The following is an 18,225-nucleotide window of genomic DNA, read 5'->3' as shown; positions in this document are numbered from 1 at the left end:
GATAGACAAGGATTTGTTATGGTTGATTACAAAACCATATTACTATTTCCTTATATCTTTTGAAAACAATTACCGCATTTTATCACTCTAATCTTTGTAATACTAATTTTCAGCTTTCTCTTCATAATTTAGCCGGAATATAGACTGGTTTTAATGTTGGTTAATGTTCCTTGCCATTATCCAGAGGGGCGTTTTCCAAGCGTCGGACGTTGGGAGAAACCCTTCAACTATTTAAAACCGGTATTCCACCGATGGATATGCAATTCTCGAGTAACGTCACGGAGATAGCGCGACTCAACCAGACTACCAGAATGAATGAAAGGCGGACCTGTGCTGTCATTGGCAATTCTGGTGTGCTAATAGACAGTAACTGCGGCCACCTCATTGACAGCTCCGATCTTGTAATCCGAATGAATATGGCGCTGTTTGGCCGCGAGTTCGCTCCGGACGTTGGTTCGAAAGTCAGTCTGATGACATTGAATTCAGAACAATACAGGAATCTGACGAACTGTACGCAAAACTATGGCGACATCAATATCGACGGGTTACCAAGCCTGTGCCGTGAACTTCTGACGAGCTTAAGCCGCATGAACGGTAGCATCCTCTGGTACATCGGTAATGTGACCCACAACTATGAACTGAAAACGGTGCTGGCGGCGTTACGCCATCTCTACAATCTCCACTTTGGTTTCGCCTACAGCCCGGCAGAGATCAAGAGTGAAGTGACCAAGTGAGTAGGCCTAGATGGAATACTGTTTGTACTTTGTTTTATTTGATTACATTTTGCACTGCCATGACTGCAGACATAGATGAAGATGTCAAGTGCTGGTGTGTTACCTGATGATCGAACTGTTTCTGTGTAATTCATTGGAAACGATTCGATGTGATACCTTCTCATGTACTCCTGCACTAACAAGAAGGATGAACATTTTAATAGTAATGTCAGTTTGCTCCCATCGCCCACATACTTTGTTTATCTCAATGTTTTGTTTTGTTTTGTTTTCATTTCGCTTTTCCCCCTATATTCTGCAAAAATTTGTTTTCGAAATTTCTGGTGAAAAAAATCTAGAAGATTTGATTTGCTTTGATGTCATGTGATTTATTCTCTGTGTGACATTTTCTTCACAAGTACATCAATTCTCTTGAATTCCATAAACATTAAAATGTCTTTTCACATTAATATGACTATTTTATGTATGTATATATATATATATATATATATAGAGAGAGAGAGAGAGAGAGAGAGACACACACGCGTGGCCTAGAAAGAACGGAACACCTATGATTTTGATTTCAGCAATATTGTTGCAAATATGTCATTATTCTGCATACTATTGGAAATGCCATTCTTCTTGCAATAGAATGACACCAAGGTCTTTTCGGTTAATGAGTTATGATTTTATGTCCAATTTTGTCAACCCTTACAATTTTCAAAATGTGGTCATTTTGCACTCTCAGAGATACCGAAACTAGCGAGAATTCGGCTTGCCATAGAACCAGTAGCGTTCACAATGTTTGGAATGTGCGGCGGACGGTGTGATTGTTATTGTCCGTTATCATTGTGAATGAGACGACCTGTTGGGCTCATTGAGATGCTTAATAGCTGGAAAATAGCGAGGTTTATTCAAGCCATAATTGGCAGTGACGTGAGTTCATGAGTGCTTTTGGAACAAAGCCCGTATTTAATTAAATATACATTGATAAATGCGGTGAGAACTGAGAATATTGCTGTGTCGGTTTATGAGCGAATTAACGGATATCTTGCCGGGCTTTAAACTAGTCGCGACTGCAGATTTTGCTAGTTGCAGAGATGTCTTTGATAGCCTACGACTCTGAGACGTCTATTGTGAAATCACAGTGTCTCCGAGCAGTCGCAAGAAATTTAAAGACACGATTTAACAAAGTGGCTGATCGATTTTAAAAATTCTCAGTCTCAGCTGTCTGATCTGTATGATTATGTTCAGATGAATGGGAAATACAAAGAAAAGCAAGAATAATGAAAATCATAGGTTGATTTAATCATAAACCGACACAGCAATATTCTCAGTTCTCACTGTATTTATCAACGTACACTTAATCAAAAGTACGGGCTTTATTCCTAAACCACTCATGAACTCACGTCACTGCCAATCATGCCTTTGAATAAAGCTCGCTATTTTCCAGCTAAATTTAGCATCTCAATGAGCCCAACAGGTTGTCACATTCACAATGAAAATCACCGTCCGCCCCACATTTCACTTATTGTGAACGTTACTTGTTCTATAGCAAGCCGAATTGTCGCTGGTTTCGGCATCTCTAAGAGTGCAAAATAATCACATTTTTAAAATTGTTAGGGTTGTCAAAAACGGTCCTAAAATCATAACGCATTAACCAAAATTAAGAATTTAGTGTCATTCTATTGGAAAAGGAATGGCATTTTCAATAGTATGCAGAATAATGACATATTTGCAACAATATTGCTGAAATTAAAGATCTTAGGTGTTCCGTTCTTTCTGGGCCAACCTGTTTAATGCGAGAGAACGTTCTTTGCCCGAAACGTACCTGGTGCCTCATTGGCCCGAATTCTAAAAGCTGGAATAACTATTCCGCGGAATAGTTATTCCGGGGAATAAGTTATTCCACCTTTGACAATAGATTCCGGGAAATAAATCGCGTCATTTTTACGTCAGGAGGGCCTGATTTGTATAAGAGGAGTAATAAATCGGCGGAATAAGGGTGTAATAAAGTTATTCCACCTTTGAGAATTCGGGCCATTGTGCATACAATAGTGAAAGAAATCAGATTTCAGGCGGACGTTGTTCTCTTGTTCTCCCTTTTAATCGAGCTTTTGGCATGTCATTGCCTTCATGGCAAGGTATGATTATTAAATTTCAGAAATTTGATACAGGAATTGAATATATATATATATATATATATATATATATATATATATTGTATGATACAAAATACTTGTTTGTTGATGACATGATGTTAGATCGTATTTTTTGTGTTATGGAAATGATTAATTTGCGTAAAGGTAATATTTCAGGAAATTGGTATTATGATATCACATTACGCTATATAACATTGCACTTATTACATCATGGCACATTATGCCAACTGGAAAATTATTGTAATGTGTGTTCTGTTGGTAGATAATGATGAATGCCATGAAAGGGCGAAAGCTCGACGATTAAAAGGAAGAACAAGAAAGCAACGTCCGCCTCAAATCTGATTTCTTTCTCTCTCTCTCTCTCTCTCTCTATATATATATATATATATATATATATATATATATAGACGATGAAGACAAACAAGTTGACATAATGCATTAGAATCCAACTTCATTTATTTGTAAACCAAATTTTCGACCCTTGCACGGATCTTCCTCAGGGTAACAGTGATATTTGTATTTGAAGCTCAGCACAGAAAAATAATAATAATAACAAAGAAACGCGCCTGGTTGTCAGCTTAGAGTTTGAGCTAGGTTAGCAACCAACACGCACGGTTGTTAGCTTAAAATTTGCGCTATCTTCATGAGTGCAAAATCCTTAAACTCAATTATGACGTAACAATGCATCATAAAATGCATAAGAAGTAAGACTTCTTATGCATTTATATATATATATATATATATATATATATATATATATATATATTTCTTGGAATTTTCCACGTGTTGGACTTCGAATGTTATAATTATAAGAAAAAAAAAGAGTCTCAAATACGCCATCTGTAGATCCAACAAGAAGGTTTTTATTCACAAAATTTTCAGCCTGCCTCTGGCCTTCGACAGTGTGGTGTTACCCCACACTGACGAAAATAAAAACCTTTTTGTTGGATCTACAGATGACGTATTTGAGACTCTTTCTTCATATATGTATATATATATATATATATATATGTACATCAGTAGTATAATCACATGCGTAACATCACCAATTTGCATACAGAACGATAGCCATGTAAGAATATGCACAAAGCTTGACTGTTTGGCAACCATAAATGAATATCTTTAATACAATAAAAGAAAAGGAGGGGGTCCAACATGATGCTTGAGGAATGAGGCATCTCTTGCATCCTTCAGGGTATGCGAAATTTTCAAGGTATCGTCCAAATGGCTGCAAAAAAAAGACAAAACAAAAAAATAAAATACATAACTTCTCATATAGTCATATCTCTCATCCCCTAGAGAAGACGTTAAGTTGAACTTTTTGTCTGCCTGGGTAAAACCATTATTTAAGGCATAATATCATTCGGATAACATAGCGTTTATCATTGTGGTAGGTGTTTTGGATATCATTTGGGATGATTTGACGAATTCGCTCGACTGATATGTAAAACAACAACGACAACAAAACAAGTTGGTTATTGCTTTATTATTTTGGTTCAACGTCCCGAATATAATGTAATGTAACGGATATTTCAAAACTTGTAATGATGCAAGAGGTTTAGCACCTTCGAAAAAAGGTAAAATAATAGTGTATAATACTAACACACACGCGCGCGCGCGCGCACACACACACACACACACACACACACACATGCACACACACACCGTGGCCGAACAATGCACCCGGACTACATTTTACATTCTCCCTTCTAAAGCCATATTATTTCTTCATTTGCAGAGTTCTGAAATTGAGAGGTCCAAGTAGCGGTATGGCGGTTTACGCAGCAGCCACTCACTTCTGTTCTCGAATTCAGCTCTTCGGATTTTTTCCGTTCTACAAAGACCCGACGAATCGCACTCTGTCCACGCATTACTTCGAAGACGTAAAGATGAACTACACGACCAACCGACACAATATGCCGGATGAGTTCAGGGTCCTCCTTGAATTGGACAAGAGGGGCGCCCTCCGGATCGTCAACGACTGCAGCGGGAAATGGAATAACGACTTACTGAGGGCAAAGTTCAAGGGTTACAAGTTTTTAAATGGGGACGAGTTGGGTGATTTAGATGTGTCTTTTGATATTTCGATATGAAATGCAAGGACGTCTCGAAGATTTTTTGCTTCTTGCTGGGACCCAGTAGAAAGTGGTTTGTACATATATATATATATATATATATATATATATATATGGGTCAGAATTTTGAACGATGTACAATTGAGCCAAAACAAGGCAAAATTTAAAAAGTAGGAAATTCTCCAAAGCATTTATCTAACCTGAAAGAGTATAACTCAAGCTTTAATATGAACCCAATTATACTAGGATTTTCCCAGAGGAACAAGTTTTTATTCACCGCGGAAGTTTACCATGTCCAGAGCAGCGAATGTCCGTGAGGAATAGTACTGCACATAGATTTAAATACCATTTAACATAGTTTGCAAAGATCTGATTCAGTTCAAAATCGTAACGAAATATCTTAAGGGACATGTGTACGTGTTGGCAGAATATTAAGCTTGTACTCTTAACCTGTACGTAATGGTAGACAACTGATGATTTAACCAAATTCGTCATTTCTGTTGAAATATTGCTCTTCCGCTAAACATTTTCTCCACTTTACGCGCATTTTACAGAAACTCAATATTTTGACCTCTTATTTCACTATCCCATACTTTAATCCTCACTCCCAAATAATAACATACCTTTTTAAGATGTATCTGATCTAGGCAGTCTCTAAAACCCAACAAACATAGCATAGTTTTCATCCCGGAGGTTTGCTTATATGTAGCTCACAGACGGTCGGAACAAACAAGATATTGAACAATGCAGCTCTCTTGAGTTGGAAACGCATTCTACTCACAACAAACAGCAATTTCTTGTCGAGAACAAACTCCTCTGCAAAATCCTGAATAGATATTACCAATTCTCAATTATAAAAGCTTGTTTATCTTCTCATATTGAGGAATCAAAGAAAACAATTTTTCCATCTCTCGTAAATGAACGTACAAACGTACGTGTAATCTCAGTGACGTAGTCCATCCTTGAGAACGAATATATTTATCAAAATTTCGTTATCACGAAGTAAAGATTCAGGTCCTAAGTTTATTATCTAAAGTCTACAATGCAAAATTTGCTTATAACGAACATGGTCACAGCTAAATATGACAAAGAATTAACATAGAAAAACAAAAGAAATGTGCTCCGTTATAGAAATACAAAGTTTAGCTGGGGAGGGCAAACGAATACGTTAGAAAGAAATCCCTCTGCGTTTGCTCTTTGTGTTACAAACTGTTACCGAGGAGAATTTGTGTTATTATATTAGTCAGAAATGATATTAGGTTCGATACTGCGAAGTTTCGTCATAACAAGACACAATAAGTCCATATAACTTGGATAGATGTTTGTGACTTCGATATTATACAATATGGTTTGTTATAACAAACATTTTGTAGCGCGTCATTTCGGAGGCTCGTTATTCATACAGTTTGTCAATCCGAAAATTGATAGAGTTCGTATAATCATGAAGCTTTTTTATTCGGTAAATGATAGGAATCTCCGAAGGTTAATCGAAAGGTTTATTAATTGGAACATGAAAAATCAGGTTCGCTTATCCAAATGTGGAGAAACAAGTTAACAACCAAATCCTCCAAATTTCAAAACCTCATGATAACCGTTTTCACCTAAACGAATATCAGGCCCATTCCACTTTTAGAAGAACAGACGTAAAAATAATGAACATTAATATTTAATTTTCGGACTAACAAACTTTCGGAATAAGAACATATTTAATGAGAAACTTCCTGAATTAACTACGAACATTTTTTTTTTCATTTCGGAATAGCAAACCTTTGGACATTCGGAATAACAAATCTTTGGAAGAGCGAACGTATCAAAGCGCAGCCTTAAACCTATTCTTAATCATTACTTTTTTTTAGCATGTGTTTTCAAAGTAAGCACAAAAGCACAAACAAATTGACGATCTCTCTGTCTCTTAAATGTAAAATGAAAAAAAAAATCTTGGAAAGAATTACAAATTAACATTGCTTTTCATTGACGAATACTAAAAAACACCATGTCATAATAAGCGGAGGATTTGCGTTTTTTCATCAGACAATAATTGTAAACTGCATTATTTTTGTTCGCTTGTGACGGCATTTCGATGAATAAAAAAATAAACAAAAAAAAAACTTCTCCAGAGGAATTTGGTATAACGGGAGTGCACTGGCAATTCTTTTCTCTGTGTGTTGGAGCTCGATCCCTTCTCTGTTTCTTCTCACTTTCATTCAACTACTTCCACGTCCTTTTGAAACTTTTCCGTTTCTTCTTCAACACATACCCATTACAGACTTTTTCCGTCATTATCCTGAATGTGATTGCGTAGCACTTTTCGGATTTGTTTTGTTTTATTTTGTTTTGTTTTGTTTTGTTTTTGTTTTCTGTTCGGTCGCAGCATGTTCAGGCTACTTAGGGAATGAGAGAAAAATCGTCGTGAAGAGAAAAATAAGAAGGAATTAAGGCATTAAATATCATGACAATTACAGCGAACGTCCGTTATGGAAACCAAAACTGGATGTGTTTTGTTTGAGACGGCAGCTACCATACTCAAAAGATAAACACTTGGAGCATCTGTCACTAAAAAGTGGCACTGATCTTCTTTCTCCTACTATGTAATCCATTGACTTATTCTACCTACGAACATCCGTGACCAAAACGTTTTCCGTTTGTTATTACAGGTAAATTGAGTGCTGAACATTATTCACCTTGGGTATGAGCGGTTTGAGCTACTCAGTGATTTGGTAATATTTTCAAGTAACATTAACTTAATGTGCAGTGATATATTTGTAATTATCAGAAATTTCCTTTCTCGGACAGAACGTCCGTGATCGAAACTTTCAGAACCTTCAACAGTACAAATTGTCTCCAGAACATCATTAGAAAGAAATTTAAATGCACAGAAATTACAGATTACGCAAAATTCCATTTTCCTATAACTTTGTTTTCAGTGTTAAGCTGTTTTTGTATAATTAGAGGGAAAACAAGCGTAAAATTGTGAGTAAATTTTCAACTGCGAGTTCATCATGATCACATAACGCCTTAAAAATTCTGAAACTACTGCTCTAAACTCATTGTTTACTTTGTAAAACTTGATTTGTCGCTCCTGGAGCCAAAAGTTTTAAAGAATACAGGACACTTTCGGGACAAGTTATCCCTATCGGTGGGATTGCATACGTCACGGACGTTCGCTGGAATTGTCACGGACGTTCGTTCTACTACTAGGGTCATGTTCCAGGACGGATAGCTAATCGGCAGAGAGTACCTTGCCTTCCTAACTCTTTCAAAAATTTGAAAAGGTATTGTCAATGCAAATTATAAGAAATTTGACATCCTTACAACAAATGTATAGCTCAGAGGGGGATCAGGAGGTGAATTTTCAGAGAAAATATTAATTATTTGCTTGGTTTTCGGTAACTTGCATGGTCCAAAAACTGCGGACGAGCTTCAGTCCGCTCCAAAAATGACATGCAGCTCCTCGGCTAGAGAGCCAAAGGTAAAATGTACCTTCGCCATCAAAGCAAGATGGTGTCCCACTCGAAAACGTTTTAATCATCACGGACGTTCTTTTTTTTTTTTTTTTTTCTCGGAGGTTCGTCTAAAAATATGATTTCGGTTCCTATTTGACAAAGGATGGACAGAAACTCAAAACAAACATATCATCATGTGGCTAGATCTTAGTTGATTACGACTCAGAACAATATCGCCAATAACGTTTAATGGGCTACGATCTTTATTAGAAAATAGCGGAAGCACGTCCGTGACGAAAACTGAGTATAATTTGGAATAAAAGAATGTTACGTCCCATGTACAGCCAGCAGACGTACAATTTTTGCAGGATATGTTCATTAGGTGAAACACCAAATTTTCGTATACATTACGGTTGGGACAACAAAGTAGTATTTGCAGCAGCGATAGAAATAAAAGCATCACGGATGTTCGTCTGTTTAGGGCTTTGATATTTCAATTGTTCTCTGTAATTTGATACGTGCTCATAAAGTTCTTATAATTTTGTTGTACATACCCATGATATGTCAGATCCAGAACATGGTCAGATATAAGATGCCACGTACCATAAAAAAGGCACATCATTAGTTTGAAAAACAAAAATTATTGTGAAAATAGCGTTTTTACCGTATTTTTACGCTTTAAGTCCTTGTCAAATGAAAAAAATCAGGCAAAAGTCAACCAAACCATACATTTCCAGAAAGGAAATTTACCAATCTTTGAGATGACATGAAAAAAAAAAAAAAATCTGGTTTCTTAGATCATCCTGGCGTGTTCTAAGGGAAAGACTGTCATAAGGGGCGAAAATTGGCAATTGTACATCGTTCAAAATTCTCACCCATATATAATTATGCATATATATAATATAATTATATATTGCATGATTTGTCCTTCCAAATTGTTTAAAATTTGTGTTATTTTACTTCTGGAGTCTCCGAAAGAGACTACATTGAGAGACCCGCTTTGCGCACGCGCAGTCATATCGCTTTTCTACGCACGAGCATTTGAACGTAGTTCCCTTATCGCAGTCGAATAATCTGGTTTTTTATCCCATTTTCGCGGCACTAACGGTTCTGGAAACCAGCAGTTAGTGGAATTTAGATTTCCACAATTTACCTATATCGTACAACGATTATTCGGTGCTTAGCAAGGCGGCAGGCACACAGCTTCTTCTGTCTCATTCCACGAAAGTCATGCGGTGACTACATCGTGATGGAGGCACAACAGCTCAAACAGCTGCATCATCTGGCTAAGCCCGGCGCAGCGTAAGCCATCAACGTTGTTTGCGAAGAACGTTTCTCTCCGACAGACAAAAAAGACAAGCCGAAAAAGAAATTAGTTAAGTTGGATACTGGTTCCGGTACTAACATGGCGGGTAAAGTACCGCAATCGAAGCGAGGCCCAAAGATGACCGAAAGCCCTCGGATGTCGAGGACAGACCATCGAGACTGGAAAGTCTTCTGAGTAAAGTGGTAGTCGCGCTGCATAGTGTAAACTCCACGTCGAAACCGGCATCGCGCCATTTTGTGGCATGCGATGAGGCGCACAGCGCCGGACAGTGTGAAATTCCTATGGTAACTGATTTTCAACAGTGCGGGGAGCCGCACGTGCGTGACACGGGCGAAGCCAACAGGGAAGAAGGCGAATTTGCTGCAGACGCGGCAGACGTCGTGCAAGAAATTCCCCTTCTCGCAGCAAAATTTGCCAAGCCGGGTGATACGGGGCTACCGGTGGACGAGGACTTAGCCAGCTCTACTACTTACCTCATCAGCCACCCGATAGAAGAAAAAGTGTTGGAAGAGACGGCGTCTAAGTACCCAGCCCCGAGCAACTGTGTTTATCTCGCTACACCGAAGGTGAACGGCCCGATCTGGGATAACCTACCGCAACACACACGCAGTAGAGATGCTAAGTTACAGCGAACGCAGAAGTCGCTGACGAATGGCCTAAGTGCGCTAATACAGTCCTTCCCATCACCTCGGCTGACTGACACACAGCAGGATGCATTGGCGTTGCTGTGCAATGCCAATTTTGAACTCAATTCGTTGAGGAAAGAGCTTATCAAGCCGGACATGGCAGCCACTTACTCTCAGCTTTGCAAACCTTCCACTCCCGTCACTAAATTCCTATTCGGGGATGAATTGGGAAAGAGAATGAAAGATCTCAAAGAGGAGCAGAAAGCTACATCAGGGGTGATGAGAAACCCAATTTCGCGGCCACAGTCTAGTACGTACCATCCGTACAGAGGAGCAGCTTTCTCCAAGCGACAATACAGAAGCGCCGGCTGGACTGCAAGTTCGGCTGCTTCACACAGACCAACAACCGGCGGTAGTGGCAGGCCTTTTTTAGGTCAGCGCCCACAGTGGGGTCACAGCAAGCAGCCACCACCCCGCACAGAGAGCCGCCCCCACAACAGGCTCCTCAGCACAGGCCTCCAATGCAGCGCAAGAAATAACTACCAGCATACCCAAAGAGGTAGGTAGTTTCGATTCACATCATGATCATACCTGCAGTCCCCAATGTATTTGTACATGTGTGCAATGTATTCCAATGAAAGCTCCAGTGGCAGTCGGAGGTCGAGTGAGGCTTTTTTACAGGCGATGGTGCCAAATCACAGCTGATTCATTTATTTTGGCAGCAATCAGGGGTTACAAAATTGAGTTTGAAGGAGCATGTATGCCCCCTAGAAGGGATAGGCCCTTCATTCAATACAAACCAAACCAGTACAATTCAGCTTGTATTGACAGAGAGATCTCAAGCTTACTGACTAAGAATGTTATCGAAGAATGTGGTCATGAAGAAGGGAATATCTCTCAAACATTTTCACACGACCCAAGAAAAATGGGGGTGTCCGACTAATACTTGATTTGTCAGATTTGAACAAGTGTGTGAGCGTACAACACTTCAAAATGAATAACATTCATACAGCTGCCCTTTTAATCTCCCCAGGAGATTTCCTAGCCTCAGTCGACCTCCGAGATGCTTACTACTCCATCCCAATTGACACTGAATACAGAAAATTCTTGAAATTTCCATGGAAAGGGAAATTTTACTGATTCAAAATCTTACCAAATGGCCCAGACTTTTCACCAAGCTCATGAAACGTGTTTTCGCTACACTGAGAGAAATGGAGCACATAGTATTAGGCTACCTTGATGACACTCTCATTATTGGAGAGTCAATAGAACAAGCAAAGGAGGTTGTACATGCAACCACAAATCTCCTGTCTGAACTAGGATTCGTAGTCTACGAGGAGAAGTCTATGCTAGAACCCCAACAAGAGCTCACATTCCTAGGGTTTAAGCTGCACACGGGTTATATATCTCCCTGCCAGAAGAGAAAATGCAGGACATTATCACAGTCTGTTCAGATTTGCTTGACAATACTAGACCCACAATCAGGCAGGTGTCGCATGTTATCGGGAAGATAATAGCTACTTTCCCTGGAGTCCAACATGGTCCTCTTTTCTACAGATGCCTAGAACGTGACAAAATTGCCGCCCTTAAAGCTAACAAAGGCCATTTTGACAGACCTATGAAGCTGCCATTAGAAGGGAAAGAAGAGCTTAAATGGTGGATTAATCATGTCATTGAGGAATGTGCACCTATTAAGCGTAACAGACCTACACTTGAGCTGCGTACAGACGCTAGTGGGCTAGGTTGGGGAGCCACAAATCTGTCCATGGAAACAGGAGGCAGATGGAATGATCTTGAAATGAAAAGAGCTAGAAATAATGATATCAATTACCTGGAAACATTGGCAGGCGGGTTTGGACTGAAGTCCTTTTGTTCTTCTTTACATGATTTTCATGTCCTCCTTAGGTCAGATAACACAACAGCAGTTGCTTATTTGAATAACATGGGAGGTATTAAGTCCAAGGACTGTGACGGTGCAGCTAGAGACATCTGGAGGTGGTGCATGGTATGGAACGTAATATTTGGGTTACTGCAGCACACCTTCCAGGGAGTGAGAATACTGAGGCAGACAGCAGGTCTAGAAAGTTCAGTGACTGAAATGAATGGATGCTTAACAAGCAAGCCTTTAACAAAGTAGTTTCAGTTGTTGGGCTTCCAGACATTGATCTCTTTGCTTCCAGACTAAACAACCAACTTGAGAGGTATGTCACTTGGTTGCCAGACCCAAATGCAGAAGCCGTAGATGCATTTACGTTGGACTTGGGAGAATTCGAATTCTATGCCTTTCCCCCATTTTGTCTCATCCCAAGATGTCTTCAAAAAATTAGGACAGATAGAACTGAAGGCATAATGGTAGTGCCAAATTGGCTCACACAGGCATGGTTTCCAAAGCTGAAAAGGATGTTAAAGGGTGAAGCACTGCTAATTACAAGGAGTATGAACCTATTAGCACAACCTGTAACGCATGAACCACATCCCTTGTATGATCGAATTGATCTTCTCTGTTGCAGGTTATGCGGCAGCCCTTCGAAAGGACAGGACTAAAGAAGGAAATTGTGGACATTTTGGCCGCTTCTTGAAGAGCCTCTACCCAGAAGCAATATTGTGTGTACATAAGGGAGTGGAAAGACTTTTGCAAGAGAAAGAAGAAAAGCCATCTTCACTCTAGTGTTCAGTTTGTTTTAGAATTTTTTAGTGAGCTTTTTCATGTAGGAGGTTTTAACGCTCTCAACTCAGCAAGAAGTGCGCTCGCATCATTCCTAGTTCTTGAGGATAGTGCCTCTACAGTTGGGAACAACATTTCGATATCAAGATTTACGAAGGGAGTTTTCCATCTCCGAACCCCAAGACCTCGCTATGTAGATACTTGGGATGCAAATATTGTGTTTTGCTATCTCAGAAAGCTGTCACCGGCAAATGCACTGAGCCTACGAGATCTCACCAAAAAGCTATGCATGCTCATGGCTCTCATCTCAACACAGAGTGCACAGTCATTGCAGCTCCTGACATGATACTCAAGGGATCATCGGTTACATTTCATTTCAGCGAGCTTAAAAAAAAATAGGCCGGGAAATGCTGGCTTCACACTGAGCATGAGAGCCTACCCCCCAGATCGTCGATTGTGCGTTGTCAACTACATCAAAGCCTACATGCGGAGGACTGAGGAAATTCGAGGTCAAGAGCGTCGGCTCTTTATTAGTTTTCGCAGACCCCACGAGAAAGTAACGTCGCAAACCATCTCCCGGTGGATCAAAGACGTTATGACAGCGGCAGGAATCGACACTTCAAATATAAGGCTCACTCAACAAGAGCAGCTGCGACGTCAGCTGCACACAGAGCAGACTTGCCAGTTTCGTTCATCCTTGAGAAGGCAGGCTGGACGAATGAAAAAAACTTTCAAAAGGTCCTACAGCAAACCCTTGCTCGATGGGAGCAAGTGTCTCACAACTGCTCTACTAAAAAAAAAAAAAAAAAATGACCAGACAAGGTACACAATTTACCTTTTGCAATTTATAGAGTCATTTCTGTAATCTTTCTTACAAATATGGCTACTGGGCTTCAAAATCTCAATGTAGTCTCTTTCGGACACTCCAGAAGTAAAATAGACAGATTAAATGAGAACTTACCTTTTTAAATTTGATCTTTATTTTACGAGGGAGTTGTAGGAAGAGAATACATTTCCTCCTCTCTCCCTCCCAAAGTTTTCAAACTTGAGGCTAAGTTCTCCATAATCTTTCAAATATCCAGCAGCCACATATTTGATGCTTCGAAAAATGACTGCGCGTGCGCAAAGCGGGTCTCTCAATGTACTCTTTTCCTACAAGTCCCTCGTAAAATAAAAATCAAATTTCAAACAGGTAAGTTCTCATTTATTCTTCTATGTAACTTTAAAACTGAAATAAACTTTTTTTTAACTCCGTCTCAGGAAGTGAACTAAAATGTTTTTATACAATGTCATGTCATCCCGAGTTGTGTAAAAAATGAATCAATTTATTCATCACCTTCTTTTATGTATGTGACCCTCCATCACGAAACAAACAGAAAGTCGCCAGACGTGAAATTTTAGTTAAGAGCATTATTCTGAAAGAGCAGACTTTAAGCGTTAAAATGATGTATAACTCAAACCAAATGGACTCTCCTAACCTATCTAAATATTGGAAAGAAAGCACACACTCAGGAAAAGTGTGAACTGAGAAAAGAGGCTCTGAAGTACAGTGTCTATTCAAGCGCTTAATCTTTACCAATCCATGCTAGCTGTGTGATGAATGGGACAAAAAACAGGATGTAAACCACTGGAGTAACAACAATGAAGGGATTATCAGATTAGACTGAAATAAAACATGCCTTATTAACACATTCAGTCCTTAATAAATGCAAACTTTCAAAGCAGTAGCATCATCCTTTCAAAAGTTATAGGAGTTGAAATTGAAGAGAGTGTACAAGGTTTTTAAGAAATGAAAAGGGGACTCTAAAGACACACTTAATCACACTATTCTGCCAAAAAAAAAGTGTTCGAGATAAACTGCTGAAAAACACACTTTCCTGCCTGTTTTATGATCCCAAATTTTAGCATAGTGTAGAAGAAAACTTGCTCTTTCTGCAAATATGCAGTCAAGCTCGGCTCGGTTGACCCATTTCACCTACATGTATTTTCAGTCCTCACACAAAATCAGTGTGTGCGACTTTTTGTTCGTTTTGTGATGCACGGTCACGTATTTCCTTTTATTGATGGGAAATATCATTAATTGAACTTGATTGAATTAAAAAATAAAAATCCGCGTTTTGGTCTTGATATTATTGAAAATGATGTGAAGTAGGACAGAGAGATGATAACCATTGAAACTCGAGAGATGATAGGTTATTATCTGATATCTCCATTCAAAATGCAGAATACGGGTGATGTCTGTTTTACCAAAGGTTCATTATTCCCCAAAAAACAAATTCTCTATACTTACCTGTTAGCTTATCCGAAAATGAAGGCGGATTCCTTAATTGAAATATTTCTGGGTTTTTTCGAATGTTCAGTTTCCGAAATGAAATGAAATCAGAGTTCTTATTCCGAAAATAAAAGGAAGGGAATTGCGTACTGTCGAAGCTTTGGAATATTGAAGTTTTATTTTCGTGTTCAGGTTAACGAACTCTTGGAATAGGCCTAACGACCCTTTGGATTTACAAGCTGTGTGTACTAGGTTGAATGAATACCGGATAGTGGGAATCCTATACCTACTGCATGATGAATATACTTTCCTTTACAATATTGATGGCCATATGCAATCAGTCTTATTGTACGTCTCAAGCAGCTGCTTTCTCAGTCCAACTAAGTCTGTAGCAGCCGTTAAAGAAAACACCACTTCATTAATTCAATAGTGTAACTTTGCAACAGTTTTTTTTTTCATAAACATACATTTTCTTTTTTTTTGGAATGGAACTGAATGCGTAATATGTCCCTACATGCAACCTCAAAGGGGTATCTGTACGATTTTATAGGTTTATAATATGTATATGTCTTTTTTCTCGTTTGCTACATTTACAACGTAACTTGCAATGCTGCCGAGTGTAACTTTCAATGTAATTACATGTATCGGGTTATAACAATCATAGCATTTTCTCGATGTCATTGAATTGTTATGTTTCCTAAATTCTAAAATATGATATCATTTATACCCTTTGTTCATACTGTCATCTGGCTGGTATGCTTTTAAAGTTACATTTTTAAACAAATGATTCTGAAAAAAGTGCATATCCTGAAAACAAAAATCCTTCAGTGAAAAGTTGAAAAATCCTGCCATTATATTTATCTACCCTTGATAAATGTGTTCGGTAAATGTATCAACCTTAATCATACTGATGGATTAGATGTTACTATAAATCTAATCAACCTCGGTATATATGATGCAGTGTATCATTCCTTTCATATTCTTTAATAATACTATTATACTCTCCAGTGATGATGTTTACACAATTCTGATATTCAAACCCATAAATTGTAATTACATCTAGTGCGCTAGGTTATATTACAAAAACACGAAACTTCTAGTCTTTTGGTAAAATACCTTTCCACAGCAGCACTGAAAATCACTTTGATCCTACTATCTACCATTGTCAAAATGTCATTGTAAGTTGGTTTTGCAACAAGGACGTCAGGTATTACTGCATACTGTAACAAATCCATGTTTTACAGCACGTGCCATCGTGGACGCAAGCAATCTGGATTCCATGATGTAAGATAACTGATGAAATACAACCTGGATTGAATATAATGCAAAAAAAAAATCTACGTAATTATAATGGTAAGAATGCAGGAGAAAGAGAGAATAGACACATTGATGTTATGCGGAACACTGACAGGAACTGATAGATTAAATAAAACAAGAGTTCACGTTATAATGGAATCATGGAATTCCTCTTTGATTAAAAAAAGAATACTACTTTATACGAAATTAACTTCTACGTATTGTTGTCCACACATGACGTCATGAACTGCAGTCTTCTATGATACCAAGCGATCTATGACGGCACCGAAAGTTTAAAGGTTCAATACTTTTGAATCGATTGTCCCATTTTCCTCAAACTTCACCTACATGTTCCACTAATATTGCTGCTTTGTAAATGTTGATTCACATTTACATATCGGCAGAACTCCAAAGAAATTTTCACGACGGTTTTCGTCCTGTAATAGTAGTAGTAGTAGTAGTAGTAGTAGTAGTAATAATAATAATAATAATGATAATAATAGTAATAATAATAATGATAATAATAATAACACATTTACAGAGCGAATTAAAAAAAGTAATCCAACTTTGGAGGGCTACAATTTTTTAATTGTCAGCTATGAAGAGCACAATGTTGGTTGTAGTCCAGTCAAAATACGACAAAAAGTGGGTTAACCCACAACTAATTGCAACAGAAACGATTCCACTTGCATTTGACCCGGAAGAGCTATTAAAATAACGTATTAAAAGTTCCCTAAAATTCGAGTGGTGGATCAGTGTCTAATTTGCATAAATTCAAAATGGCCGCCATACAACCTGTTTATGCCTATATCTCGGGATACGTAACCAATAGAAAGTAAATTCCGGTTTCTAAACCTATGTTTTTTAGGTCAAGGAATACAATTATGTTATCTGTAGCAACTTTCAACCATCCCTTTATATAGTTTTTGCATATATTTGCATATAATTTTATGCAAAATGGCCGCCATATTGCCTGTGCAAGCCCGTATCTTCGTATACCATAAATGAAGTACACTCAGGAATAAGTCGCTATATATCTGGACATAAAACCCACAAAAAAATATATTCTGGTGTCTAAACCTATGGTTTTTTTTTTAGGTCAGGGAATACAATTATGATATTAGCAGTAACTTTCAAGCTTCCCTTTATACATTTTTTGCATATATTTGCATTTAATAAATGCAAAATTGCCGCCATAATTCCTCTACAGGCTTATATCTCTATCTGTAAAAGGTACCCAGTGGTGGTGTCTATGGTCTTAATTTTACTGCTGAAAGTCACTGTTGTAGAAAACGTTCCAATCAGGAATAATTACCTATATTTCACTAAAAATTTGCATATATTTATACATAAATCTATTCAAATTAAGAGTAGCTTATATCCATAAGCTACTCTACAAAAGTTTCATGAGTTTGGACATTTGTTTAGAGAATGTTCTTGTCATATCCTGGTACCATGTCACTCACTCACTTTCTGAATAAAAGACCCAGGGGTCCAGCCCTCACTGAGTATCTCAAGTTCACCTTCCATCCATTCTTACAGACTTTTACTTGGGAGAGAGGAAATTGGAAGACTTTGGGAACCTCTAGGGCCATATCTACAAGCCTTTAGGGACCTCCATGGTCCAGGGAGGCATGATGTTCATATAT

General features: G+C 38.3%; 1 protein-coding gene across 1 annotated transcript; it reads left to right on the top strand.

Annotated features, from left to right (window-relative positions):
• Positions 1 to 236: 236 nt before the first annotated feature.
• On the top strand, positions 237 to 4,965 carry LOC140238500 (alpha-2,8-sialyltransferase 8B-like). Its single transcript, XM_072318406.1, has 2 exons — positions 237 to 730; positions 4,611 to 4,965. Exons 1-2 carry the CDS (start codon positions 252 to 254, stop codon positions 4,963 to 4,965), a joined length of 834 nt encoding a protein of 277 aa, XP_072174507.1. The 5' UTR covers positions 237 to 251.
• Positions 4,966 to 18,225: the final 13,260 nt, after the last annotated feature.

Source organism: Diadema setosum, chromosome 15 (genome assembly GCF_964275005.1).
Source record: "Diadema setosum chromosome 15, eeDiaSeto1, whole genome shotgun sequence".
Taxonomy (NCBI): domain Eukaryota; kingdom Metazoa; phylum Echinodermata; class Echinoidea; order Diadematoida; family Diadematidae; genus Diadema; species Diadema setosum.
The sequence above is the reverse complement of the archived record's forward strand: the minus strand, read 5'-3'. Positions and strand labels throughout refer to the sequence as shown.